The sequence below is a fragment of the Nasonia vitripennis genome, chromosome 2, assembly GCF_009193385.2.
Source record: "Nasonia vitripennis strain AsymCx chromosome 2, Nvit_psr_1.1, whole genome shotgun sequence".
In the NCBI taxonomy this organism is placed as follows: Eukaryota; Metazoa; Arthropoda; class Insecta; order Hymenoptera; family Pteromalidae; genus Nasonia; species Nasonia vitripennis.
The window spans coordinates 29,022,557-29,046,078 of NC_045758.1; the positions used below are offsets into that span (position 1 = coordinate 29,022,557).

The following is a 23,522-nucleotide window of genomic DNA, read 5'->3' on the forward strand; positions in this document are numbered from 1 at the left end:
TTTTTTTGTATCGGAACCGCCTGCCAGCAGAACAAAGTCTAACGCATCGAAATCGAAATTTGCTTTTCCAGGTACAATCGGCGGCAGCTTTACTACTCGAAAGTAAAATGTTCTACGTTCCTTTCCTATTGAACTCAACAATTCAAAGATAGTAAATAAACAAGCTGACGATTGAAGCTGACTACCTATACATATATACATATATAAATAAAAGAAGACAAAAAATTGAACAAACAAAGCGGAGGGACGACATGGACGTTGATACATGTGCAGTACTCGGACTCGCGTCGAGCCGTGCGGACGTTATGATTAACCGGCTCTGTTTGTGTATATAATAATAACTATAATATATATATATATATATAAATAATATAAATGTGTGTGTTCGTCGCGTTGTACAAACAAAAAAGAACTATTAAAAGAAAACAGAACGAAGGGGAGGGAGCGAATGAGAGCGAGAGTTTGCGAGCGAAAAGGAGACGTTCGGCGAAGTCGGGACTGTGAATTTTAATCAGTCGATTTGTACGATCGAGGAAGTGAGCGCGCGAGGAGGAAAAGATGTATCGAGAGCGAGGAGAAGAAATCTAGCATGTTGTATTACGATATTCGCTATTAGGAGAAACTCTTTGCAAAAAAAAGGAAGAAAGAAAGATAGGAAAGAAATATGAAAAATTTAAATAAAAAAAAATCGAGATGGACTGACTTTTTTATCGAAACTAAAAGACTATATTAATAATATATTTCTGTACGCAGTCGAGCTGAACTACGTCATTGTGTGTTCACATTGCATAATCCGAATCGATAATAAGACTCTTACGTACGTACCGCTGCGCTCATCGTTATAGGGCCAACCTAAAGCAAACCGCATACACACCGCCATTTCAAACTGTCGACAAGAAGTGATGAGGAAATAAAAATAATAATAATAAAATACAAGCATGATATAAACCGTACACACTCGTGCGTATAGCATCACACACGGATGTAAACAAAATACCATTATATTATAGCGGAGAGAATAAAGAGATGAGACGACACCGATTACCGCCGACACAGCATCAACATTTATTATCAATACAAACTAAACTGTAATAATTAATAAACGGAAAGAGAGGAGAGAATTGAAAACGTAAGCTCATAAAATGTCTGTACAAGAAAGATGAACCAGCGATCGACTCTGTTTTATAAATGTCAGCGTCCCGGGGATACCACAAATGTGTTTATTTACTATATATATAATAATATATATATATATATACGTGCGTATATTTTCACGCGGACTAATACTAACTTATGGCTGCCACCACCGCATGTATATAGAAGAAGACATAATAATTATGCAAAACTCGAAGGATATAAGAATAAACATACACGAAAAAAAACACACGTACATTCACGTATACACGCGTTGCGTATAAGAGAGAGCGAAAGAAAATAGGGTATAACGAAGAATTATATTACACACTAGTACACACACACCCAATTATACATACAGTAGAAAACGCGCGCGCGAGCGCGGGTCGGTCGTTATATTATATTATTTTTCGAAATAATCCTTTCGTCAAAGCCTCACAACGACGTCTGAACGCGATGATTATTATAATTGTAATTAATTATTATACCATTATCATTATTATTATTGTTGTTGTTAAACATACCGTAGCGTAGCCATTGTAACGCAGTCATCATTTTATTATTGCCGCAGCTATATTCTTTTTTTTCTCATAAAAAAAAAGTTAGCGGGCAGTTTTTACCAACGTCAGTTACCGAGATGTGTATACTTATTATCGCGTGTACGATGATTATAATTATATACTGCCAAAGCGACGATATTGTCACGGCCGAGTGTATGCATTTAGGATTCTCGTCTCGTCGAAGTGCGATGATCGACATTTTAAAACCATATCCAGATAACTTGAGAATTTTAACTCGAACTTATATTATATTAGCCGAATTGATAAAATCTTCTAAGCATACCGTTGTTGATGATTAGGAAAATTTTAGAGACGATTGTTTGATACATAGTACGAATTATTATAGTAAAAAGTTGCGGAATTACGTTTTCGCGGTAAATCGTTTCAAACTCTTTATCTGAGATGTGTACGTTATGTGTAGCATAAAATCATATTAGTCTATGATTTTGGCGACGACGACAGTCGCGAGGAAAAGTTATCTGGAGAATTAAGCATCGTTATAACGACGAATATCAAACGTCAACAATATGTGAACCGGCGCCGTCGATATATTATATTAATACATATGTTCAGTTGGCAATCAGAAAGTCTGAGGGAAACGCACGAAAACAAAGAAAAGCTCTATACTTACATATTACATTTTTGCGCTTCTGATATATGAATTTTTCTATATTTTGATAACAAAATGAATAAAGCATCGCAAGAGATGTAACGAAAGAGATGATTACATATTGTTACCGCATTGTTACAAACGCTAGCTCGCATTCTCCATTTTTTACCGTATCTTCACGTCTCACACACTCAAACGTCGAGCGATTTCATTAGACTTTTTTGATAAATTCACGTTAGCATAATACTTTGACTGTGTACCAGCTAAACGAAGCAAACAAAATTCACAATTCGTAGATCGACTAGTTGCGTATGCTGGGTTCAAACATTGTGATTTTCTCTTCTGAGGTATAATATTGTAGGAGAAAGAAAAATACTAGCAAATCTAATCCGCGAAAAAGCGCGCGCGATATTTTTGATACTCAATAACTCGGCTAAATAACGGACGAATTTAGACTGTAGAGATGAGAGAGAAATTACGAACGATCGGTAAATGAATAAAAGAAGATCTCATTACTTGTTATTGCGACTATGTGCCCGGTGCGATTATTAACTGCCGCTGCTTTTTATACGAACACGATGTGATGATCGTTTTGGCAATTGATCTTTAATTGCATTAGTTCTGTATAATATGCGACGATTTCCGATGCACTGTGAGAAAAACATCATAATTTTTTTCAGAATTATTTGTGAAAAACGATTTTTCTCTCAATGCATAGTGAGAAAGCGAAGCGAGCCCAGCATACGACATGCGCATCAAAAAGAAGGAGTATCGTCAAAAGTGAGAAGATCGCGATCCAGGCGACGCGTTATACGAGACTTTACCGATTTTTGTTTTTCTCGTAAACACAATAAAGCAAGTTACCACGATAATCTCTTAGTTATGACTCTAAAAGTAAACAAGAATTATGAATTTAAAGAAACAGAAGATGTACACGTACACTTACACCGTATAGAAATCCCGCATTAACATACTGTATCCATGAAAGTCGAAAATAAAAATGATCGGCGCGCAACCGATCGCGATCGAAGTCTCTCCACGTCTCGCTCGTACATGCCTCTACATAGCTTGAGAATTTGTGATATTGCAATCGTTATAAATTTCCTTATTTTTGTTTTTCCTAACAATCCACTAATCAACAACTATACACACCAGAAACGATGATATGACTCGTTTTATCATCCTCGAGCGTGCATTTATTTACATTCTTCGTTCGTATCTCTATACGTCGGTTGAGTTCCTCGAACATCATTTCCTTCCTCTCGACGTTGTCTTAATTATCTCTTTTGCTATACGAGGATCGAGTGAGACAGGGATACAGTGAGAGATTTCGATCGTCGGCTCGCGCGCGCGTTCGTGATGATGTATGCGATCGGCGATCGATTATTTATGTATAAAATAGGAAGCTCGAATTGTTAAAAGTGAATTTAAAAGAAGCGTTATCTAGAAAAAGTATACCAGTGGTTGAAGCTAGTTTATATGAACGAAAGATGGTGACGACGACGAGACAAAAAAAAAGGAGGGAAGATCGTTATCAATTTTTCGATTATCATTTCCGAGAGAAAGACCTGTGTGTATGCATGATATATGCGCGAGTTATGTATAATAATATAGTGGTGCGAGAAGATTTTTTGTGCAGCGAATAAGAAGTGAAGTAAAAAAAACAAATTTTAACAGAAAAAAGTGCGAGAGTATAACCGTTTCGACGCCGCCGTTGCAGCCTTCATTTCGTCTTGCCGCTGTAGATCGTTTTTTAATTGTTGATGTATACACACACACAGAAACACGCGAAAAGGATTTTCTCACAGCGGAAACCGCGAGGCGCTGACGCTTTCTTCGGTCGTCCGCGCGCAGAGAGAGGGACTTGATAATGCATTTGAAAAATGAAAAAGGACGAGAAAAAAAACGAGAAAAATCAGAACAGCAACGAACTCTCCGGATACATGTTTTCTATTAATCTTAATTTTCATCATTATTATATTATATACTTGACTGATTGATTCAAACGGTTAGCATATAAGTAAGGCTGAGTTTTTAAGCAGTATTTCTCTATTGAATAGAAAAATACGAATAAAAATGAAAATATTGAAATAAAAAAACAAAAACAAAACTATTTTTTGTACAACGAAATCCTCATTTCTCATTACTAAATTGACATAATCATATACCTCGAATCATATGATCGTTTTCCTACATATTATTCATCAAAATTCATTGAACTGTATTTAAGTATAACTAAAATGAAAATGCATTTAATCGGCATATTACTTCGAGCTATAAGGACGTCAGAGTTACGTATAGCAGAAGCGCCTCTGGGAGTACGAATGAAAAGAAAAATAAATGATCGACACAAAACGTAGAAAAGAAAAATAATAAAAACACACACACACACATCGGACCTTGGGCCTAACAGAGCCCGAGGCTGCTTGTCCATATTATAAGACTTAAAAACTACTGATGAATACTTCATACGGTTAAAATATAACTCTTGTATATTATTTGTGGATATAAGGAAGTGTGCGTCGAGGCGCGAGGACTCTCCCGACATTCCCGAGACGGCGTCACGTATCACCGCGCGTTGATTGTGTTCAATGGTCGTCGCTTTCTTTTCTCTCTCGGTTCGAATTTTTCGATATAGTCATCACATTATCGCATAACACATCTAAAATTCATATCTACTCCGTCAATTTTCGATATCTCCGCGTGTATATATTATCTATAATACTAAACACAAATATACGCGTTGGCGTGAGCTGAAAGTATACATACGTTGATCAAAAAATTTAGAGAGAAAAAGTAGGAAGAAATTCATGTGATGCGACGAAGCGTGAATTATAAACGACTGGCACTATATACTTGATATTTTTTACAATATTTTATTGGACGATCTATACATCACGCTTGCGCACGTATTTTCCTATTACATACACTTTTCATTCGCTCTCATCTGTCATCGGCATCATCTGCATCTTTTTTCACCTTTTCAATTGAGCCTAATGGCATCGATTTAAGTTTTTATGAAAACCTTTCTTCGCGAGAGTGACTTTCAAAATTTTTTTTGGCCCAAGCATACATTTTTCAGGAAGTGAAAGCCCGCGCGAACGAAACCTGACGCATCGGAGAGAAATACAAAAAAATGGAAATCGCCGAGTCGGACTATCTGAGATTGTATAAATAAATAAGTGTATTGATAAGGTGTATTGATATAAATGAAAAAAATTACCCAAAAAATGAAAGAAAAAAAATTTAAGTGGAAAGATGACGTCTGGGAGTGACGGAGAGAGAGGCCTCGCGCCAAGGATGGCTTAAAGCGCTGGATCAGCAAGACTTAGGGCATTATACTACTACCGAGAGTATTATCGTGCCCAACCTTTAATATTTAAGTGCGAGTGAAAGTCTATATATTGAGAAAAACAAAAGGTAACATAAAAAGCAAGAAAGGAAGCAACAAAAAAAATTAAATAACGCGAAGCAAAAAGATGATGAATCACACTTACACGTACACGATCACACACACATGCATAGAAGCTCTTGCCTCTCGTTTGTGGGTTGACTGCGCTTTGTACATATACCGTGTACACAAGACACGATATGATTAAACGGTGATTTAGCGATGTGAGAAAAAAAATAATAATAACTATGTTGAAAGTACTAGTCTATCTTTATACATTAACAAACGAGTCTGTGCGTTTTATTAAACAGTGAGTATTTTGTATTTCAAACGTTTCGTCGTTGCATTAACAGCGATTTTTTTCTTATTAATTATGTGTGTCAGCTATAACTGGGACTTATCGTGTGGTACACGTTTAGTTGAAAACTAAACGCTCGAGGCAGTCGAGAACACGATTTGTGATATACGGATATGCATTGTCGTGACAGGAGGCATAGTTGCGCTCTTGTTCGGGAATTCTTATTGTTGACTATAATTAGGACGACGTGGATAAATGAGCTATTGAAGCTGGTCTACATTATCACGATGTCAAAAGAACGATAAAGTTCTTTTTCGCGTAAACTATGTTCGCGCGATTCATCGCGATGATTTCAATAACTCAATTCTCTCGAATTCACATTGCTATACGAAATTTTTACGAAGAAGCATATACCAAACAAGCTATACGAAATACTTATTTTTGCGCGAAATTCGAAAATGAGGACTGACAAAGAAATTGCTCGTAAACTCTTAATCTGTACAAAGATCTATGAACCGAAAAGGGACAAGATAGGGCTATCAACCCAGAAGCGAAAGGCAATACAGAGAGAAAGCTAGAGAAAGATTGCGAGTGTGCGAGAAAGCGAAAGAGAGAAAGAAAGAGATAGAGAGAAAAGAGTTTGCCGAGGGCGCAAAGTTTTTTCTCGGCGCGATACTTTTTCAAATGAGTGAGTCAAAGTTACCAATTTCTACCTACGTTTAGGGAAGTACTTTTTATTATCTCGTTTTACCTTCGACTATTCCTTTTGTAATTGAGATTGGCCGCCGCGAACGGACGCCTCTTTGCCACTGGATCGATGCTGGGGTTAAGTTTTTTTTTTCATTTTTAGGAACTAATATTGTAGTTATTGCGTATTTCAAGATTTGTATTTTACTAGTTTTCACTTTAATCGATCGTTGATATACTGACGTTGCAAAATATCTTTTACGATTAAAAAAGGTAAATATGTTTGCTCGAGATGTATTTCCATTGTTTGAAGTCTGTACGTCGCGAAGAAGTAAGAGAAGTTAATTATTATCTCTAAACGCAATTTATCACGTATATTAAATATACACGATTAATCAATATAGATAGAAATAATAGTAATGTTAGAAGCAATTTATAAAAAAATGTAAATGTAAAATTACGCGTACTCGAAAACAATTAAGATATCGAATTTTATTTTATCATAAAATAATACATACACTTTTGCACTTAAATAAATAAAAAGTTATTAACGACTGTATAAAAAAACAAATAAACTTGCGCGATAAGCTACTGTTAGAGAATAATCAAGTTTTTGAAAATGCAACTTTTGAAATACGCAGCAGAGAAGCATTAATAAATTCTATAGTTTGTATATTAATTATGAGAAAGATTTATATCAACTCGTATTTTTGGACTAACACGTCGAATGCCATTTTCAATATTTGGTATATTTGATACGAAAACTGACAGTTAAAATAAGACACATATTCAAAGTGGCATTCGTCCTATATTCAAAATGTTTAGAGACCTTGCGTTGATTTGAAAAGACGATGATGATATCGATGATAAGAATATAATTAGATATAACCATTCATTATAGGGTTACGCAAAAAGTGGGTTTTGCCTCGCAGAAAAAATGAACTGAAAATCACAGGGATAGCGTGAAAAAATACGCACACGTATAATTAAACTGATTTGCGATAATTATTGTGTAGGCTATGCATTAAAATCCCCAGCAATGTATATGGCATCCGAATAAAAGTATGACAAGCGGCGTCCGGATCGTTGGTTGCGTGAGCCCCTTGTATTTTTATGAATAAATAAGATATTTTAAATGAAAAGTAAATCTGAAGTCTGGTTGGAGATGCCTTTCATAGGGATTATAAATGTAGATAATATATTATACATAATGAACATAAATACACTATATATTATTATATATATAGATAGTAAGAAGTAAATAGAATTATTATATACATGACGAAAAATAATATTATTACGATTAAATAAACTGATTAACGATTAATAAAATATTGCGTTGCTTATTCACATCCGCACCATCATCATCACAATATCGAAATCCTTATACTATAAATCTTTTACTATATATTTATATCATTTTGATTTCTATATGTTACTTTGTTTGAGCTGTATATTTGTATATATACTACTTATAAATTAAATTGATGTTTGTTGACGATAATAACTTGTTTTTTTAAATATTTTTTTTCCTCGTTTAGATATCCAATTTGGTATTATCTTATCTTATTGAACAAACTCTTATCACTTTCATTATTACTCACGCACTGCAGTCTTGAGCAGTCGTGTTTTGACATTTCACCGATTTGGTAGGTGAACTTTGCTTTGCTTTGCGTTTATTATTCACACAAACATGTCGAGGCAAGGAGAGTATAAAGACATCAAAGACAAAGTTATTATTGTAACTGGTGGAGCCAACGGAATCGGACTAGAGTGTGTGCTTGAATTTTTAGAGAAGGGTGCAAGGGTAAAATAATCAAATTTAATATATGTTAATAATTTTTAATTGACTTGACTTAAACTTTCAAACGCTATAGTATGTAGCAATTTTGGACATAACGCCAGAGAATTTCACCGCCGATAAATTGCAAGAGGAATTCGGTACCCACAGAGTGGATCTTTATCATTGCGATATAGCAAACGAGGAGGAATTTAGATGTGCGTAATGTATCACGTAGGTGAATCTAAAATATAATGATCTGATCGTTCTTATGGATAAAATCCTGATTTTTCAGCTAACTTTAAGAAAGTCATCGAGAAGCACAATTACGTTGATATTTTGATCAACGATGCTGGCGTTGCAAATGAAAACGATACCGCGCGCTTACTCGATGTAAATGTGGTAAGTATGATTAAATTGTGATTAAGATTGTTGATCTGCAACCGCTTACATTTTAGAAAGGCACTATACTCGGCAATTTAATGGCCATCGAACACATGGGTAAACACAAGGGTGGCAGAGGAGGAGTCGTCGTTAACGTTGCCTCCGTCATTGGTTTATTGAATTGCCATGTGCTGCCAGTTTATAGTGCATCAAAGCACGCCATTGTATCCTTTACCAGATCCATGAAGGTGAGGCATACATATTTATAACAAGTTAAAATCAACGTGATCGACATATAATAAACGATTCACGTATTACTTTAATTTAGAGCAACTGCGATCGTCTTGGCGTCAAAATTATAGCAGTATGCCCTGGTCACACTAGGACAAAGTTGAATTTCGAATTGGCGGTGGAAACTTCAGTCAATTATTTGGATTTCATTCCCCAAGAAAGTATCGATAAGTTCAACAAGTCTAAACTGCAATAGTAAGTTTTCGGGATTTAATTTAAGACAAAGACGTATAGTGATTGGGAATAAATACGAGACGTATTTTTTTGCAGTCCTGACAACGTAAGCGACGCTATCATGGATTTGATAACAGACGCCGAGCCTGGAACTGTCTGGGTAGTCGAAAATGACGAGCCACATTTCAAAATTAGCTCGTCCGATCATTACACGAAGAAAATAATCGATAACCACGAAGCCAAAGTGTTTTTCTGCTGGTAAATGTACATTCTATATGTGTATAAGCTATAACGTTAATTTTTTACGAGAAAAAATAAAACCCATCCTTTGTTATAATAAACAGAGAAATCGCTCCCTTTATATGTCACATCTCCGAATGAGTTTTTACGTAAAATGAACATTTCTACGAGAAAAGGTGAGTAAAAGCAAATAAACGCAACAAAAGCAACATATTTTTTTCACGCATTTTATTACAGATGTTTCATTACGTTAACATAACAAAGTCCTATACTTTCAAGGTACATGATGATCGTTTACAATGATGTCTATCTGTGAGATATTTTAAGGATCGTTTACGCAGTGTTCAAGCTCCTGCGCGAAGCCTTAATAATTATTAATCAATATAAACAAGGATATATATAGAAAAAAAAACATACGAGAAAAATCATTCGAGTCTTCCGGACTCGATATATATAAGACATTATACCTGTACAATTGTATCACCCGTAAAATTTTCCTCGCTACGATTCACCGTATCTTTTTTTCTGTACACGTTTGGATAATACGCGTGGTTCGTTCAGACAGTATAAATAATACAATTATAAATATTATTATAGTACAGTATAATAATATCAATATACTAATGAATTAAAGTTACAATGTAGAGTAGAGCTCGTCTACGGAAAACTTGAACAATTTTATTCATCAAAGTCGAGTTACAGCGATATAAGAACAGGAGGGTCGTTAAGAGGAAAAGTCGCGAAAACTGTACGATAGAGAGAGATAGTTGAAAAAATATCTTCGTTATAGATTACATGATAGTGTGTGTGTATAGAAAACTGTTTCGCCGCAAGCGCTTGTACACGTCGATTAAAGTCAAAGCAATCACAAAAGGTGGCGTCGTTTTTTTTTCAAATTTTTTCTTGTTCCATTCGATCTTTTGTTTCCAAGTGCGTAGGCGAGAAAGTCGAAGAACTACAATCACGAACGCTATATATAATACTTGAGAAATGCCTATTCAGGGTTCGCGATTGGTTGCGCTGTTCGAATATACGCTTTTTCATTTTGATACGCCCTATCACTAAAATTATAATTCACTTGCTTATAATTTTTACACAGTGTGGTATAGTATAAAAATCCTATCGATCTAATTTCGAAATCAAACTCACTCGAATCGATGCGTTCCAATTTCAGATATGTAATTTGTCTTATCTCGTCACTTTATCAAAGTTAACTCATATCAAAATAAAATCTGTGTATCATACATATAAAAAAATAAAATCGCTTAATCCTCGACGAATTTTGCACGCATACTGCAGTTAATTTATAAAGAGATACTTTTTGGCAACACATTCGAATAGCGCAAAATTGAAAAAGCTCGATTTGTTTCTCGCTATGTATTATTATGTACGCGTTCAGCCATAGCTTTTCGTATTAGGTTATACTTATATGTATGCTCGAGGCTGTCAAAATCTCGCGCAAAACGTCGGCGAGTTCCTTGTCGATGTCGAAGGGACGAGAACTAGGAATCCTCACTTATACATACTGTGTGTAACATGTTTATAATATACATACGTATTATGTAGCGTTAAAGCGTTAAGCGTTACAAGATCCCGACAGTTTCTTTCGTTTGAATTAACGGTTTTTTATTGTGTATCTTGCAAAATTGGTATCTTCAATCATATGAGTGAGTTTTACAGAAATGAACTATCGAATCATTGAGACTCCACTTTCTACAAGTACGAATTGATCCCTTTGCATGAATTGAAAATACCAAACTCTAAGATACACGCGATGCTCATGATAAAAAGACACAAACGTACATGCGAAATGAAAAATCAAAGGGTAAAATTCACATAGGTTCTTATAGAAGAGGTAGATAAGGCAACGTCGATAGCGTACATCCTTTCGATATAAGAATGCTCTTATTACAGCGAGAGCACACAAGTTCCTTATTCTTTTCTATCTTTTTTCACTCCAGCGTTACTTCATCTCGTTCTTTCGCGTCAGAGAGTGTTTCTTCAAAGATTCCATGTGTTTGGCGTCTTGCTTCGCTTCAACTATCACAGAAACATACCTTCAGCTAATAGCAGTCTCGGACAAATTAATTAAGTAGCAATAAAGGAGACACGTTTTTCATTTTCTAGTATCACAGAAACTTTTTGATTACAAGGGGAAAACATCGTAACGTTTCAAAACCTTTCGAGTGAGAGTTCTGGGACTTACTTAAATGCGTATACTGATGGTATTGCAACTTCAAAGTGAATTATTTTCAATCCGGAAAGAATTTTCACTTCTGTTTTTATATAAACTACTATACGAACAGCGGCTTTTTTGGTTTGAGGTGAAAATTCTTGAAGGCACATAATTTCACTTTCTTATATCCCACTCGAAAACAGGTTCTACGTGTTATTATGTGAAAAAAGTCTTTATTCAATTAAAAATCAAGACACTGCTATAACGCAAGCTTTATAAACCATTTGGGATGAACACAATCCAGGGAATTCTTTCTCCAAAGTTCTCTCTGAGCTTAGAAGATTTCGATCGCAACGCTTTAATTCACACGTTTTTCTGCTTAGATTCTGCTTTCAATCATAATAAATCGTTCTTTCAATCGCTCCGACCGTTTGACGGACGAAGGTAACGAAAAATAATATCGTTCTTTAGATTTATTTCATCATCGATCTTTGCAACAAATAAACTCGTGTAATATAAACAATAGGATAAAATTACGCCGTTGGCCACTTGCGATTTGCATGTTATAAGGTTTATAACGTTCTCGCGCGCACAATATTATTATATATAGGTATATAGTGAATGTTTCGTTATATCTGCGTTGAGGTTTCAAAAAACGGGACGGTTATTTACGGGGACACTTAAGAAGCAGTGACGTATGTGTACATGTTTCTTATATGATTCTTATTATGGCCTTTTTGGATATTGAATTAAGGCTTGTATTTGCTTTTCTTCAGTTCGCATATCATTGCTTTCCCTCTTCTAATTTTTCACAAAATAGAGAATAGCACACGTATTCAAAGTACTTCTGAGAAATGAAATGTTCACACCTTTAGATTACCTAAATCTCACTATACATAGGAGTATCGTAATAAAATTTTTACAAACGACGTTTCGGTGTTTTTTTTTAATTTTCAATTTTTTGATATTCTCATCGAGATACTTTCAACCAAACTTTTCTATCTTAAATTCCATACACAGTTTTTTTGATAAAACATTTCTTTTGCATCTCCATCATCTGTACAATGTAGCTGATCGTAATCGACATCTGTCACAAGTCCGTCGATACGAAAGACTATTTTCTAGTAGACCGTCGTCTTGAGTTTTTCGAAGGCACTGCTCGAGGGGTTTCGCAATGTATAGAAAGCATCGGGGAGAAGACTTCGAAACGACAAGGAAACAACTCGCGAGCAAGAAACTTCATACATCCGGATCAATGGAAAAGTCTGTTTTGCATATTTTTATGACTTTTACACCTTCAACAATTGAAAACCAAGAATTTGCATTCATAATCGCGTACAAAATAGCTGTAGAATAATACGTCTATCAATGATTTTAGATTTAAGGCATGACGTCATTATCCTAATTTTATTATAGAAAATAAAACAATTAGTTCTGTTGGCAACAAACTTTTCCTGCAGACTTCTTCATTGTCCCTAAGACGACTTCATCGTACGATTTTGGCAGCCTCGTACATCGAATATTGTAAATCGAGCGGATTCGATTTGACAGCTACTTTTACGCAATATGCCAATGCGGCATTGATTTGGAGCAGAACTCAAGCAGACGCGCAGATTTTGTTTTAATTTAACTACTATTGCTATACAATGGCAAATAAAAGATTCACATATTCTTTAAAAAAGAAAAATACTTTAATACACTTCAAAGACACGTTGATTGTTTACTTTTCATCACAATGTTTGGTGATAAAAAGATATTCTTGTAGAAAAATAAGCCTTAATATAACAAGCAATAATTTAAATTAATTGTCTATTTAATTCATCAAATTACAATTTCATCGATTCTTCATTTTTCCTAGTAGTATAAAGCAGCACAATAAATAGGTACTTCTTTCAGAACATATATATGTACACATTTGATTAAATCGAGTATTTAATAATCAAACAATTTTTTATTCTATATAATACTAATTATTTTGCTGTTTAAACTTCCAAGGCAGAAAAAGCGAAATAATTGTGACTTATTAAAATAAATCATTACCAAAATAAGCATTGATTATCAATCAGAAACAACAGATTAATTAAAATATAGATTGTCGAATATACAAATATTTCTACCTGCGAAAAAATTAGAGTAAAAGATGCGATTCTAGAAATCATAGATAGAATCTGTAAGCCTAATTAGGTACTTAAAGTAATGCATATTGTCAAATTTTTTGACAAAAAAAACGTTACTAAATTCTCGAAATTTAAAGTACGTTTTACTCAAATTCTCCTAAGTAGTTTTTTCATCTTCTAGATGAACGCAGTACATTGTCGCGTCGTTTAATGATTGCAAATTCATCGAAAAATAACAAATACACTAAAATCAGAGAAAATTAAATTACGAGAAACCTAAAAAATCATCCGTTCATTTAAAGAATAACATTAAAAAATAAAGCACTAATATTTTCGACAAATTTGCAACCCTCAAAGTCGACAATCGATTCCTCGTGATAAAAATTTTGAACGTGAATAATTCGCGTAAAGAGCAGAATGTGGCGGCCGGCAGCGGTGACGGAATTCAGGTTAATGTATATTATATTATGTATATAATCTTTTTTTTTATTTCATTGTGTGCATCTGCCCGCACCTCCGCTCCGACGTGATGAATTCTCAAATAGGTTGGTGGCCTGTCGGATCGTACACATAAGAGGTGCGTTATTTATCGTTAAATCGTCTTCTCTTCGCTATATATTTAATATATGTATACACACGAACGCTTACTAATTTAGAGGCACATTGCTAAGGGTCTCGGTTCTCGTTTTCAAAAAACACGCTTGCTCCTCTACGAGCGAGAACACACTATCTACAAAGAGTATTTTTTTTTTTTAATTATTATTTTCGCCTACGACAAGATTTCGGCCATTTGCTTATAATTGTTATACTGCTTTTTATTCTTGTTGTTTATGCATTATTTCTTTTTAGTTGTACAGCTAGGAACAGAGAATCGTTAAGGAATCACGGGGATAAGTTACCGAAAAATGATTCGTTAAGTCTCTTGACTCCTTAGGTAGTTTGTGTAGGAATAAGCGATGTTATTCGTTTAACACTTCTAAAATGCTATCGATTTTTTCAGAAATAAAATTTTATAATCATTTCCTCATCTTTAAGTCAATATTAAAGAGTTATAAATAAAATTGCTCGTGAAAGTCCTGAAGTAACGGAAAAAGTTATACCTATAACTGTTGAAGCTAATATGCCCAATACTGTTTAGTTCAATTTAATGTACTCTTTGTTTGGATGTAATGAAAAAATATACTATTCAACTGAATTGATAATATTATAATATGAATAATCTACGGTAATATTTAATTCATCTAAATAAATTTCAAAAACATTTTAAAAAGAAATATCGATAATAATAATTAACATATACTTGTAATACAATAATGTTGAACACCATTTCATTCGTTAAAAATATTCACTTTGTACTGTTGGAACATTCATTACATACGATTTTATATTGATTGATGGTAGCAAAGAATATACAGTTAAAATTATTTAAGTAAATCAAGTTAAAGTCTATAACGTGTAATCTAATGCAAAGAAGAAACCATATTTCGATAGCTTAAATCCGTGTTTGTGTTTGTAAAATCTTGCACACGGTATTGTTCTATCGACGAAGCAATTTTTCGACTTTAAACCTTAATTTCTAAAAACGATAAGCTTCGTTAACATTACGAAGGATCTGTATTGTGCATACTCTAGCTACCACGTGTTATTGCATTGTCTGATAAAAAAAAATTAGTGTTCGAAATGGAAAAATTGCGTCAGCGACTGTAAATATACATTGATAAAACTACTCCTAAATGACCATTTATCCTTCATTTCTTTCGTTTTATCAAAATTTAATAACAAAACAAGAAAACATACCACAGTGTGAGCAACACAGTAATTTAACAATGATTATATTTTTTTTGCGTAAAAATACCTGGTAAAATTATGTAAAATACGCATATACTTATCTACGTACTGAGAACTTTGGCTACCGCTATGAGCTATCGAACACACAGAGTAAGACTCTCTTGGTCGGAGAATACTACTCGCACGATTTTTCTAAAATGAAGAAAGAATGAACCTACCCAGATGAAACGAGTATTAAATATATTATTAATGCGAGTACTAAAGGAGACTATCATTCCAGACAAATATTGGATCACCAAAACTTCTTGCAAAACATTTGTAGTTGTTTGCTAGAAAATATTTTCTTGCAGTTCTAAATATATTCTATCGTACCAGCAGTCATTCACTTTGTTCTACATACCGATACGACTAATAACAATATAAACTTCTGAATTAAGAACACATCTGTAGATATTTTTATTCCAATAGCCTATTTCATTTTCTATCTTGAGAAAGAACAAAAAGTTATTGGTAAGCCAATAGTTTGACATTCTTTTAATAATAATTTAATAATCATTTTCATATGGGCTTATATCTCTGCGCATCGTACAAAAAAGAAATGGACCTTTCGCGTTCTCATTTTCAGGAAGACCTTATCGATACTATTTGTATAATCATTTAGTGCTAAACCTGAATTCCACACCATTGATAATCGACATAGCAAAGAAGCATTCATCATAACCCAGAGCCTTCTTTTCGGAATGTTTAAATAAAATTCTTTATTAATCTCCTCGACTGGACGACAACGTCTGCCGATGAATTTTTTGCCTCCCCTTAAATCTCGATAAAAGCTCTTAGCATAGCTTGACGAAAGAAGAGAACGCGTTTCGTTTCATATTTCTCTCCGACGTGCGAATGCTCCGCAGAATGTACATATTAAAGAACAACAAAAGCATCTAGACCGCAGAGCTTTTCTTCGTGTTTCGCACTGAAGAAAAACAAAGGCTGAATATGTACCTACAGCCACCGGTTCTCGCTCCTTCACATTCTCATTCCTTTACTCTTATAAAAACTTCGTAAAGCTCTTTCAAAAAACTACAAAACATCGATGTGTTCAAGAGGGTAATATGTCTTTTCTCCCGTCTTCTAGCGATACCACTGCTACTGGCATCCTTGTTTTACAATTCAAAAAGGAAAACGATAATCAGACGGGAGAAAAATTAAAATTCCGGGACGTAAAAGAGCAACTATTTACATCCCGCGCAGTCTGATGGACAATGATCCAGAGGCCCATCGTCTTCCTTCACCTCTCCAGAGCGTAGAGATAAATCACAAGAAGTAGGGAGTGGTGATCGAGGGAGGGATCACTCGCTCGGAATTTGGCACCGCGTCAAATAGCACCGGGTTCTTCTCGTCAGCCGTTGTGAATTTCAGAATGCTGGCCACATTTCCACAGCGATAACAATAGTTGGGAGCCGACCACACCGTTACCAACTTGTCATCAAACATGTACCTAAAGCCTGGTGAAAAACGTTTTTGTTTTTTTATTTCTAGATATAGACCAATAAGTAAATTCTTAGCTTGTCACCAATCATTATTTAACAAAAAAACAATAAAAAATTGAGGAAGCAAACGAATGTCGAAAACGAATAAAAAAATATTCTACAGCAGGTTAAAAAAATTTGTGTCAGACCTGTTGTTGATACCAAAATCAATAAAACTTTAAACAGCTTAAATCATAATAGTGAAAATGACTTATCAATGATAGCATAAACCAAATACAAAATCTTACCTTCATTTACTAGTTGATGAGCTCTGCAAATAAGTTTGAGGTCGTTTATCTCCATGAACAAGTGTGTAATGCTTGCTCCAAAAAGCCAGCCAGCTCCCCGAGGACTAACTGTCCACGTCTTAACATCTTCTGGATCCGACCAAACCAAATCACAGAATGCTCCTAAAATATTATACAAAACATATTAGATCTTAATTCAAGCTTAAAATCAAACTTTTCAAGCAATAAATATTGACTCTTTACCTTTGTGTGGGATTTCTTGTTTCCTATCGATTGTTCTAATTTGATCTAAGGTCCTAATAGCTGGTGATAAACCGCCATGTACACAGAGGACTTGTTCATCGATTAACTGTAAAACGACACAAATTGTATGAATTTGCATTTGAGTTGGTTAAACTCAAAAACTGTAATGTGGATACATACGGCAGCGATTGTGAGCAGATCAAATACCCTGCAGCAATATTTCCATGCATTCACATTTCCATATTTGTTTAAACACTCATCTGGAAAAAATTACAAACTGTTTTAGAAATAGTAGCTAAAAAATAAATGTAGGTATCCATGTGCCATTCTTACATACCATAGAAACCATATACATGTGTGATTTGTCTTGATTCATGGTTTCCACGAAGTAATGTTATCCTGTCTGACCATTTGGCTTTTAAAGTTAATAGACGGGTAAGTGTTTCTAAGCTATAATAACCTCGGTCGACAAAATCTCCCATAAATATGTAATTTGTTTCAGGCACAGGTCCTCCATTACGAAAAAGCTCTTCTAAATCATAGAACTACAAAAATAGAGAAATAAAGATTAATTAATTCCTATGATTGAGCTTCAGTTAAAGCCTTTGATTGGCTGGTAAATTGGGCGCAGTTTCTAAAATTCCAAACTTCACCAACTATTATGAAATTTTATTGCATTTTATGAAAAGAATACAAGCTTTGACAGGTACGTGTATACCTGCTCCAAAAAATCAAAGCTAAAATAACAACAATGGCATTCTAGCATTATAAGAAAGCAATTAGGAAACGCTAGATAAAAGGACCAGCTAAATCCACACAGTTTAGCAGCAGTTAGCATAGTTTCATCCGCACAGTCTGGCTAGACAGATTACTCGTAGCATAGCAGCAGTTTTTAATAGCACACAAGGAAGCCGTTCGCGAGTGGCAAAAATAGAGCGGATTGCATCGCGATTCTGCAGTCATCTAAATGGCATAACAAAGCACGCGTTTCGCAATGACTAAACGAAACGTGCGACGAGCGCAACGGCCTCCGGAACTTAATGAAAAACTGCTACTGCTGGTGCAGCTGATGCATAGCAATTTTGGAGGTTAGAATCCCTTGCATCCTTACCTGACCGTGGATATCACCGCAGACGGTCACCGGGGTCGAGACAGGCTGGATATTCGACTCCTCGAGGAGGATGTCGCAGACCAGGTCGCAGAGTTTCTGTCGTCGGAGAAGACACAAAAAAGACGTAAACTAGTTAATAATCTAGTCGTCGATAGTGAGAGAGAGAGAGAGAGAGAGAGAGAGAGAGAGATGAAACCTGCTTAAAAGGGTCTCGCATTTCTCTCACCTTCAGATCGTTTTCCGGCAGGTATTTGCAATCCTTGGCGATCTCGATCCACTGGTCGACGTCTGACATTTTGGACGATGATGATGATGATGATGATGATGATGATGATGATGAAGCTGCTGCTTGCTGCTGACGGTGATGTCGTTTCTAAGCGCAACTCCTCTCTCTAATAGCCGATAAGAAGCTGGTATATACACTGCTACACGATGTGTATTATCTAAAGCTACTAAAGTATACTCTATACTATAATAGCAGCAGCTCGTCGTGTGCGCGTACCGCCGCTCAACTGCGGGGACGGGGACGTGTACAACAGTGGCACTTGCCTCGACGAGTAGCCGCCGGTCGTCGTCGTCGTCGCGTTATCGCCATTCACGCGAACTCGCCGAACTGTACATACAACATACGTGTATACTCGTATAGGTGTATGAGTGTATAGTTATATATTGCACGAGCGATTCGATATTGCAGCTCTCTTTCTCTTTCGGCGCTCCCTGCACTTTTTTCGGAGAGTTACGAGTCAATATAAGCAAAATTAATTTTTGCACACTGTTTTCTCATAGAACCCGTTGACCTAGGAAGCTGCAAATTTCAGAATCGTCTTTTTCGACCTCGATTTACCTAATAACCAAAATGCAGCCATTGCTATTGCATTTCGATTTCGAGCTAATTTTACTGGACTATTATGCTTCTTTCTCACGGCGACAACGTCCTCGGCGCGGTCATCGTCGCAGGCTGATGCGCTTTTCTAAGATTTTTGCTCCGATTCGCGATACTCGGAGCTCGGAGGGGACGAAAGTCGCGCGTTCCGCTACTCCGAAAATTGGTTGGCCCCGCACTCCGAAGACTGTGTGTGTGAGAGAGAGGGGGAGTCTGATGGGATTATGGGTCATGACATCTGCAGTGAATATGGTGTAGGGGAAGAGCTAGCAATATAGATATAGTGCGAATTTTGTGGATACATAGCGAGAATGTAGTTGTAGATCCACATGTAATAGGTGGGATAGAAGAAAATTCATAGTATAATTATATGTGCAACGTGGAGATAAAGGATGGATCATGAAAAATGACGGTTACGAGATCGCGTCAAAGACGCGGTATTGTGACAAAACTGTTATGTTCTTTGGAAGCGCGAGTTTAAAAATCGAGAACTCTATATATAGGGGATGAAGGAAATAACAAAGTCTATTGTACAATTTGTGCAGTAATATGCTTTTTTATTTCAGAATTAATTTTTTAATCGATTAAATTTAATGGCTCTAAGAACTTCAGTGACTGTTATTGCTTACTTCTAATTCTGTACAAAGTAAAAATTTACACACAATAATTCGTATATACATCCATGCGTAAGAAATACGTATTCGCTGTAGAGGATAAGAATTGCTACGCGATCTGGACATCTGGTGGCAGAGAGCAAAACGTCCCATCCGGTACATAAGTATACCGCGAGGCGCGAGTCTCAGACGCTATAACGCATATATTCTGCCATATAGGTAAGTACTGAGATTCTGTTTTCGCTCTATTTTGATCATCCGAGAACCATCTGATCCGTTGTCGTTACACTCGCCGGCGCGGCGGAACGAAGGTTTACTTTCTCTCTGAAACTATTGTTTTTTTACAAGTTTTTATTCTATTAACGTACAGTTATTCTATCAGAATATCAAGTATCTCTAACTGGTCCTATACCATTGATACATTTTTCTATTAATTCTCGTTAACAGGAATCATGGCAGGAATTGTGAAAAAATCACTTGTAATGCTGTGTCAGCATCAAGCGGTTATCAGTCAGCTGGGATATCAGAACTCGCGAACGATAACTACTGTGGCCAAAAAGTACGTGTTTTCGAAACACTTTAGCGGGGAACCCAAACCGACGGATCTGAAACTTGTCGAGGAAGAACTGCCGGCTGTTAAAGATGGAGGCGAGTATTAACAAGATATATTTTTCTTTTCAAATCAATCTTTAACCATCATTAATATTATTATCAAAATCAATGTCTCGTCGCATATTAGCAAAAAAATAGCTTTTATATTTGACAAAAATAAACGTAAACAAAAAAAAATTGATCTTGAATTCTCATTCCCTTTTAAAGAGATTCTCGCCGAAGCCGAATACCTCTCGGTCGACCCATACATGAGAGCCTACACCGTCCGTTTGCCCGTGGGCAGAACGATGATAGGCTCGCAGGTAGCAAAGATCGTCGAGTCGAAGAACCCGAATTACCCAGTCGGCAAAAGGATAGTGGGCTACATGGGATGGAGATCCCATACGGTTTTGAATCCGGAGAAGCCTGCGTCGAAGGACCAAATAATGAAGGACAGGCCTTACATCATACCCGACCTCGGCGATCTATCTCCCTCGCTCGCTTTGGGAGTTTTGGGAATGCCTGGGTGAGTTAATGGACAATGATAAATATGCGCGGCCTTTTTTTTTGCGCCACATTTTATTCGGAACGCGTGGATATTTATTTTCCGCGCGTACGTACGACGTTATTAATTTATTTTATTTATTTATTTATTTATTTTAAAATATTCTAAATTTCTCTCAATTCTCAAAGCAACACGGCGTACTTTGGATTCCTGGAAATATGTGCGCCGAAAGCCGGTGAAACGGTGGTCATCAGCGGAGCCGCTGGTGCGGTCGGTTCGCACGTCGGACAAATTGCCAAAATTCACGGCCTCAAAGCCATCGGCATCGCAGGCTCCGACAGCAAGTGCAAATGGCTCGTCGACGAGTTGGGCTTCGATCGAGCGATAAACTACAAAACGGAAAATATCGCCGCGGCTTTGAAGGAAGCTGCGCCTGATGGTGTGGACTGCTACTTCGACAACGTAATATTTTGCAATAAATAATTTTTAGTTATTTATAGTAATTTTTAATAATAAATCAATTTCTCGTTAAACAGGTGGGCGGCGACATCTCCACTACGGTAATCTATCAAATGCGAGAATTTGGCAGAGTTTCGATTTGCGGCAGCATCTCCTCTTACAACAGCGATTCGTTACCCAAAACGAGGATACTTCAGCCCGCTGTGGTGTTCAATCAATTAAAGATGGAAGGATTCATTGTGACTAGGTGGTCTGATCGATGGCTCGAAGGTATCGAGAAGAATATGCAGTGGATTCGGGAGGGGAAGCTCAAGTACAAGGAAACCGTCACCGAGGGCTTCGAAAACATGTTCCAGGCTTTTCATGGCATGCTGAAAGGCGAGAACGTCGGAAAAGCCGTTGTTAAGGTGTAAACTTATATTGAGGCGTTTTTTGAAACGAGTATTTTTTATGCAAAGTTATATTTATAAGGGATGTATATTTTTATAATTTTGTTACGTGTTAGCGAGAAATAAATATTTGTGATAGAAAAAAATACTTTCGATAGAAATTTTTATGAGTTTTTCAAAAGCGCTGTGAAAGCTTCAGCGATATCTGTCGATCTACTTGTGGTTTGTGGCACCAGATGTCTGCAGCGCATGCTTATAGGATCGAGCGGGAGAATATGAATCACCAAATTCATCTTCAAATTGTGAATTTTATTCGATTAAAAAATAACTTTTAACAATGATAACGTAAACCTGTTGTATACAAGTCTATCAGTAAAAGAACAAGATTTTCGAGTACATACAATTACTATGAAATAGCTTTATAACTATCAGACGCTGCACGCAGCATATAATCAAAAATCAATCAATCCAATAACTAGTCCTCGCACGTATATATTCTCTCCCTCCGAAAAGAATTCACCCGAAAAATCCGAAGAAGAATCGCCCGTCGCCTCTCTCTCTCTCTCTCTCTCTCTCTCTCTCTCTCTCTCTCTCTCTCTCTCTCTCTCTCTCTCTCTCTCTGCGCATCCCACCCGATCAATAATTTTAAAGAATGACGCGTCAATACTCTCTTCCGCGCATCAGAGCCAAATTACGCCGAGAACTTGCAAAAAAACTTTTCCCAATAATTTCACCCCTACTGTGCACAGTACATAGCGCCACGCAAGACTAGGCGCACATCAGCCATCAGCTCACCCCTCGTTTCTTCGCCCCGTCCACTCCGCGCCCTCCAATAATACACAAGCCGCCGCAGTCGTGCGTTGAAGTAGTTCTTCCACGCTTGAACTAAAAGTATCTTCAATTAAGAACACACACACACCCACGCGTGCACAAGCTCTCTCTCTACTCGTCGGAATAATTAATCGAAAAATCGCCGATCCAATTATCAAGCTGCCGTGGGGAAGAAAGAGACGCGCAAAAAGTTTCCGGAACGGGAAGTAGCAAGCGAGAGAGAGAGAGAGAGAGAGAGAGAGATCGATGACGCGGCGCCAAGACGTTTATAAAGCGAGACAAACACGAGCGGTCAATATCCTCCGCGCTCGGACGTATGAAGAAGAGGGAAATTTATGTCGCGTGTTCGCGCCGCGTCCTCCTTATGGATTTTCGGATTCGGCACTCCGCTATGTATCGCCTATTGTGCTCCTTTAATTTCGTTCGTACGTAGGCGTGTACGGCGGCACGTGGCAGACTCGTTCGTTTCGTGATGGACACGGACGCGTTGTATGT

General features: G+C 36.4%; 4 protein-coding genes across 14 annotated transcripts in view; 3 read left to right on the top strand and 1 right to left on the bottom strand.

Moving 5' to 3' along the window:
* The window catches only part of LOC100119978 (hormone receptor 4), a 110,892-nt gene extending 106,475 nt beyond the window's left edge, over window positions 1-4,417 (top strand). For all 5 annotated transcript variants that reach the window (XM_031924358.2, XM_008205996.3, XM_008206002.4 and 2 more), the window contains one exon: window positions 72-4,417. In XM_031924358.2, coding sequence (XP_031780218.1) covers window positions 72-152 — 81 coding nt within the window. In that variant the 3' untranslated portion in view covers window positions 153-4,417. The remainder of the gene's footprint in view (window positions 1-71) is intronic.
* A 3,846-nt stretch (window positions 4,418-8,263) lies between these two features.
* On the top strand, window positions 8,264-14,522 carry LOC100120013 (15-hydroxyprostaglandin dehydrogenase [NAD(+)]-like). 4 transcript variants are annotated; one of them, XM_032597111.1, is made up of 8 exons: window positions 8,292-8,487; window positions 8,558-8,678; window positions 8,756-8,862; window positions 8,919-9,092; window positions 9,173-9,330; window positions 9,406-9,567; window positions 9,654-9,725; window positions 9,787-10,410. In XM_032597111.1, coding segments are annotated over exons 1-7 (837 nt in total). In that variant the 5' UTR covers window positions 8,292-8,373; the 3' UTR covers window positions 9,655-9,725; window positions 9,787-10,410. The 4 variants fall into 4 exon arrangements, with proteins under 4 accessions (XP_032453000.1, XP_032453001.1, XP_032453002.1 ...); XM_032597112.1 differs by having other exon boundaries at window positions 8,298-8,487; window positions 9,829-10,611; XM_032597109.1 differs by having other exon boundaries at window positions 8,264-8,487; window positions 9,406-9,725; window positions 9,787-14,522.
* On the bottom strand, window positions 9,763-19,828 carry LOC100120045 (serine/threonine-protein phosphatase 6 catalytic subunit). 2 transcript variants are annotated; one of them, XM_008206003.4, is made up of 9 exons: window positions 19,600-19,828; window positions 19,226-19,368; window positions 18,982-19,147; window positions 18,756-18,851; window positions 17,982-18,189; window positions 17,825-17,904; window positions 17,645-17,750; window positions 17,402-17,563; window positions 9,763-17,129 (listed from the first exon to the last, which is right to left on the bottom strand). In XM_008206003.4, the coding sequence occupies exons 3-9, from the start codon at window positions 19,048-19,050 to the stop codon at window positions 16,939-16,941; spliced, it is 912 nt and encodes a 303-aa protein (XP_008204225.1). In that variant the 5' UTR covers window positions 19,051-19,147; window positions 19,226-19,368; window positions 19,600-19,828; the 3' UTR covers window positions 9,763-16,938. The 2 variants fall into 2 exon arrangements, with proteins under 2 accessions (XP_008204225.1, XP_031780228.1); XM_031924368.2 differs by having other exon boundaries at window positions 18,982-19,368.
* A 498-nt stretch (window positions 19,829-20,326) lies between these two features.
* On the top strand, window positions 20,327-22,344 carry LOC100120078 (prostaglandin reductase 1). Of its 3 annotated transcripts, none has more exons than XM_032597107.1 (5): window positions 20,327-20,471; window positions 20,700-20,900; window positions 21,072-21,369; window positions 21,537-21,810; window positions 21,885-22,344. In XM_032597107.1, the coding sequence occupies exons 2-5, from the start codon at window positions 20,705-20,707 to the stop codon at window positions 22,218-22,220; spliced, it is 1,104 nt and encodes a 367-aa protein (XP_032452998.1). In that variant the 5' UTR covers window positions 20,327-20,471; window positions 20,700-20,704; the 3' UTR covers window positions 22,221-22,344. The 3 variants fall into 3 exon arrangements, with proteins under 3 accessions (XP_032452998.1, XP_001603755.1, XP_032452999.1); XM_001603705.4 differs by lacking the exon at window positions 20,327-20,471 and adding an exon at window positions 20,478-20,563; XM_032597108.1 differs by lacking the exon at window positions 20,327-20,471 and adding an exon at window positions 20,532-20,616.
* Window positions 22,345-23,522: the final 1,178 nt, after the last annotated feature.

Excerpts from the sequence above, each read along its gene's own strand:
- LOC100120013 (XM_032597109.1), top strand. The coding sequence starts at position 8,374 with ATGTCGAGGCAAGGAGAGTATAAAGACATCAAAGACAAAGTTATTATT. Across the intron at positions 8,863-8,918 it reads GCTTACTCGATGTAAATGTG|AAAGGCACTATACTCGGCAA; the intron begins GTAAGTATGATT and ends CTTACATTTTAG. Across the intron at positions 9,331-9,405 it reads AACAAGTCTAAACTGCAATA|TCCTGACAACGTAAGCGACG; the intron begins GTAAGTTTTCGG and ends ATTTTTTTGCAG.
- LOC100120045 (XM_008206003.4), bottom strand. The coding sequence starts at position 19,050 with ATGTCAGACGTCGACCAGTGGATCGAGATCGCCAAGGATTGCAAATAC. Across the intron at positions 18,852-18,981 it reads TGCCGGAAAACGATCTGAAG|AAACTCTGCGACCTGGTCTG; the intron begins GTGAGAGAAATG and ends CTCCGACGACAG. Across the intron at positions 17,130-17,401 it reads TCATCAACTAGTAAATGAAG|GCTTTAGGTACATGTTTGAT; the intron begins GTAAGATTTTGT and ends GTTTTTCACCAG.
- LOC100120078 (XM_032597107.1), top strand. The coding sequence starts at position 20,705 with ATGGCAGGAATTGTGAAAAAATCACTTGTAATGCTGTGTCAGCATCAA. Across the intron at positions 20,901-21,071 it reads GCCGGCTGTTAAAGATGGAG|AGATTCTCGCCGAAGCCGAA; the intron begins GCGAGTATTAAC and ends TCCCTTTTAAAG. Across the intron at positions 21,370-21,536 it reads GGAGTTTTGGGAATGCCTGG|CAACACGGCGTACTTTGGAT; the intron begins GTGAGTTAATGG and ends CAATTCTCAAAG.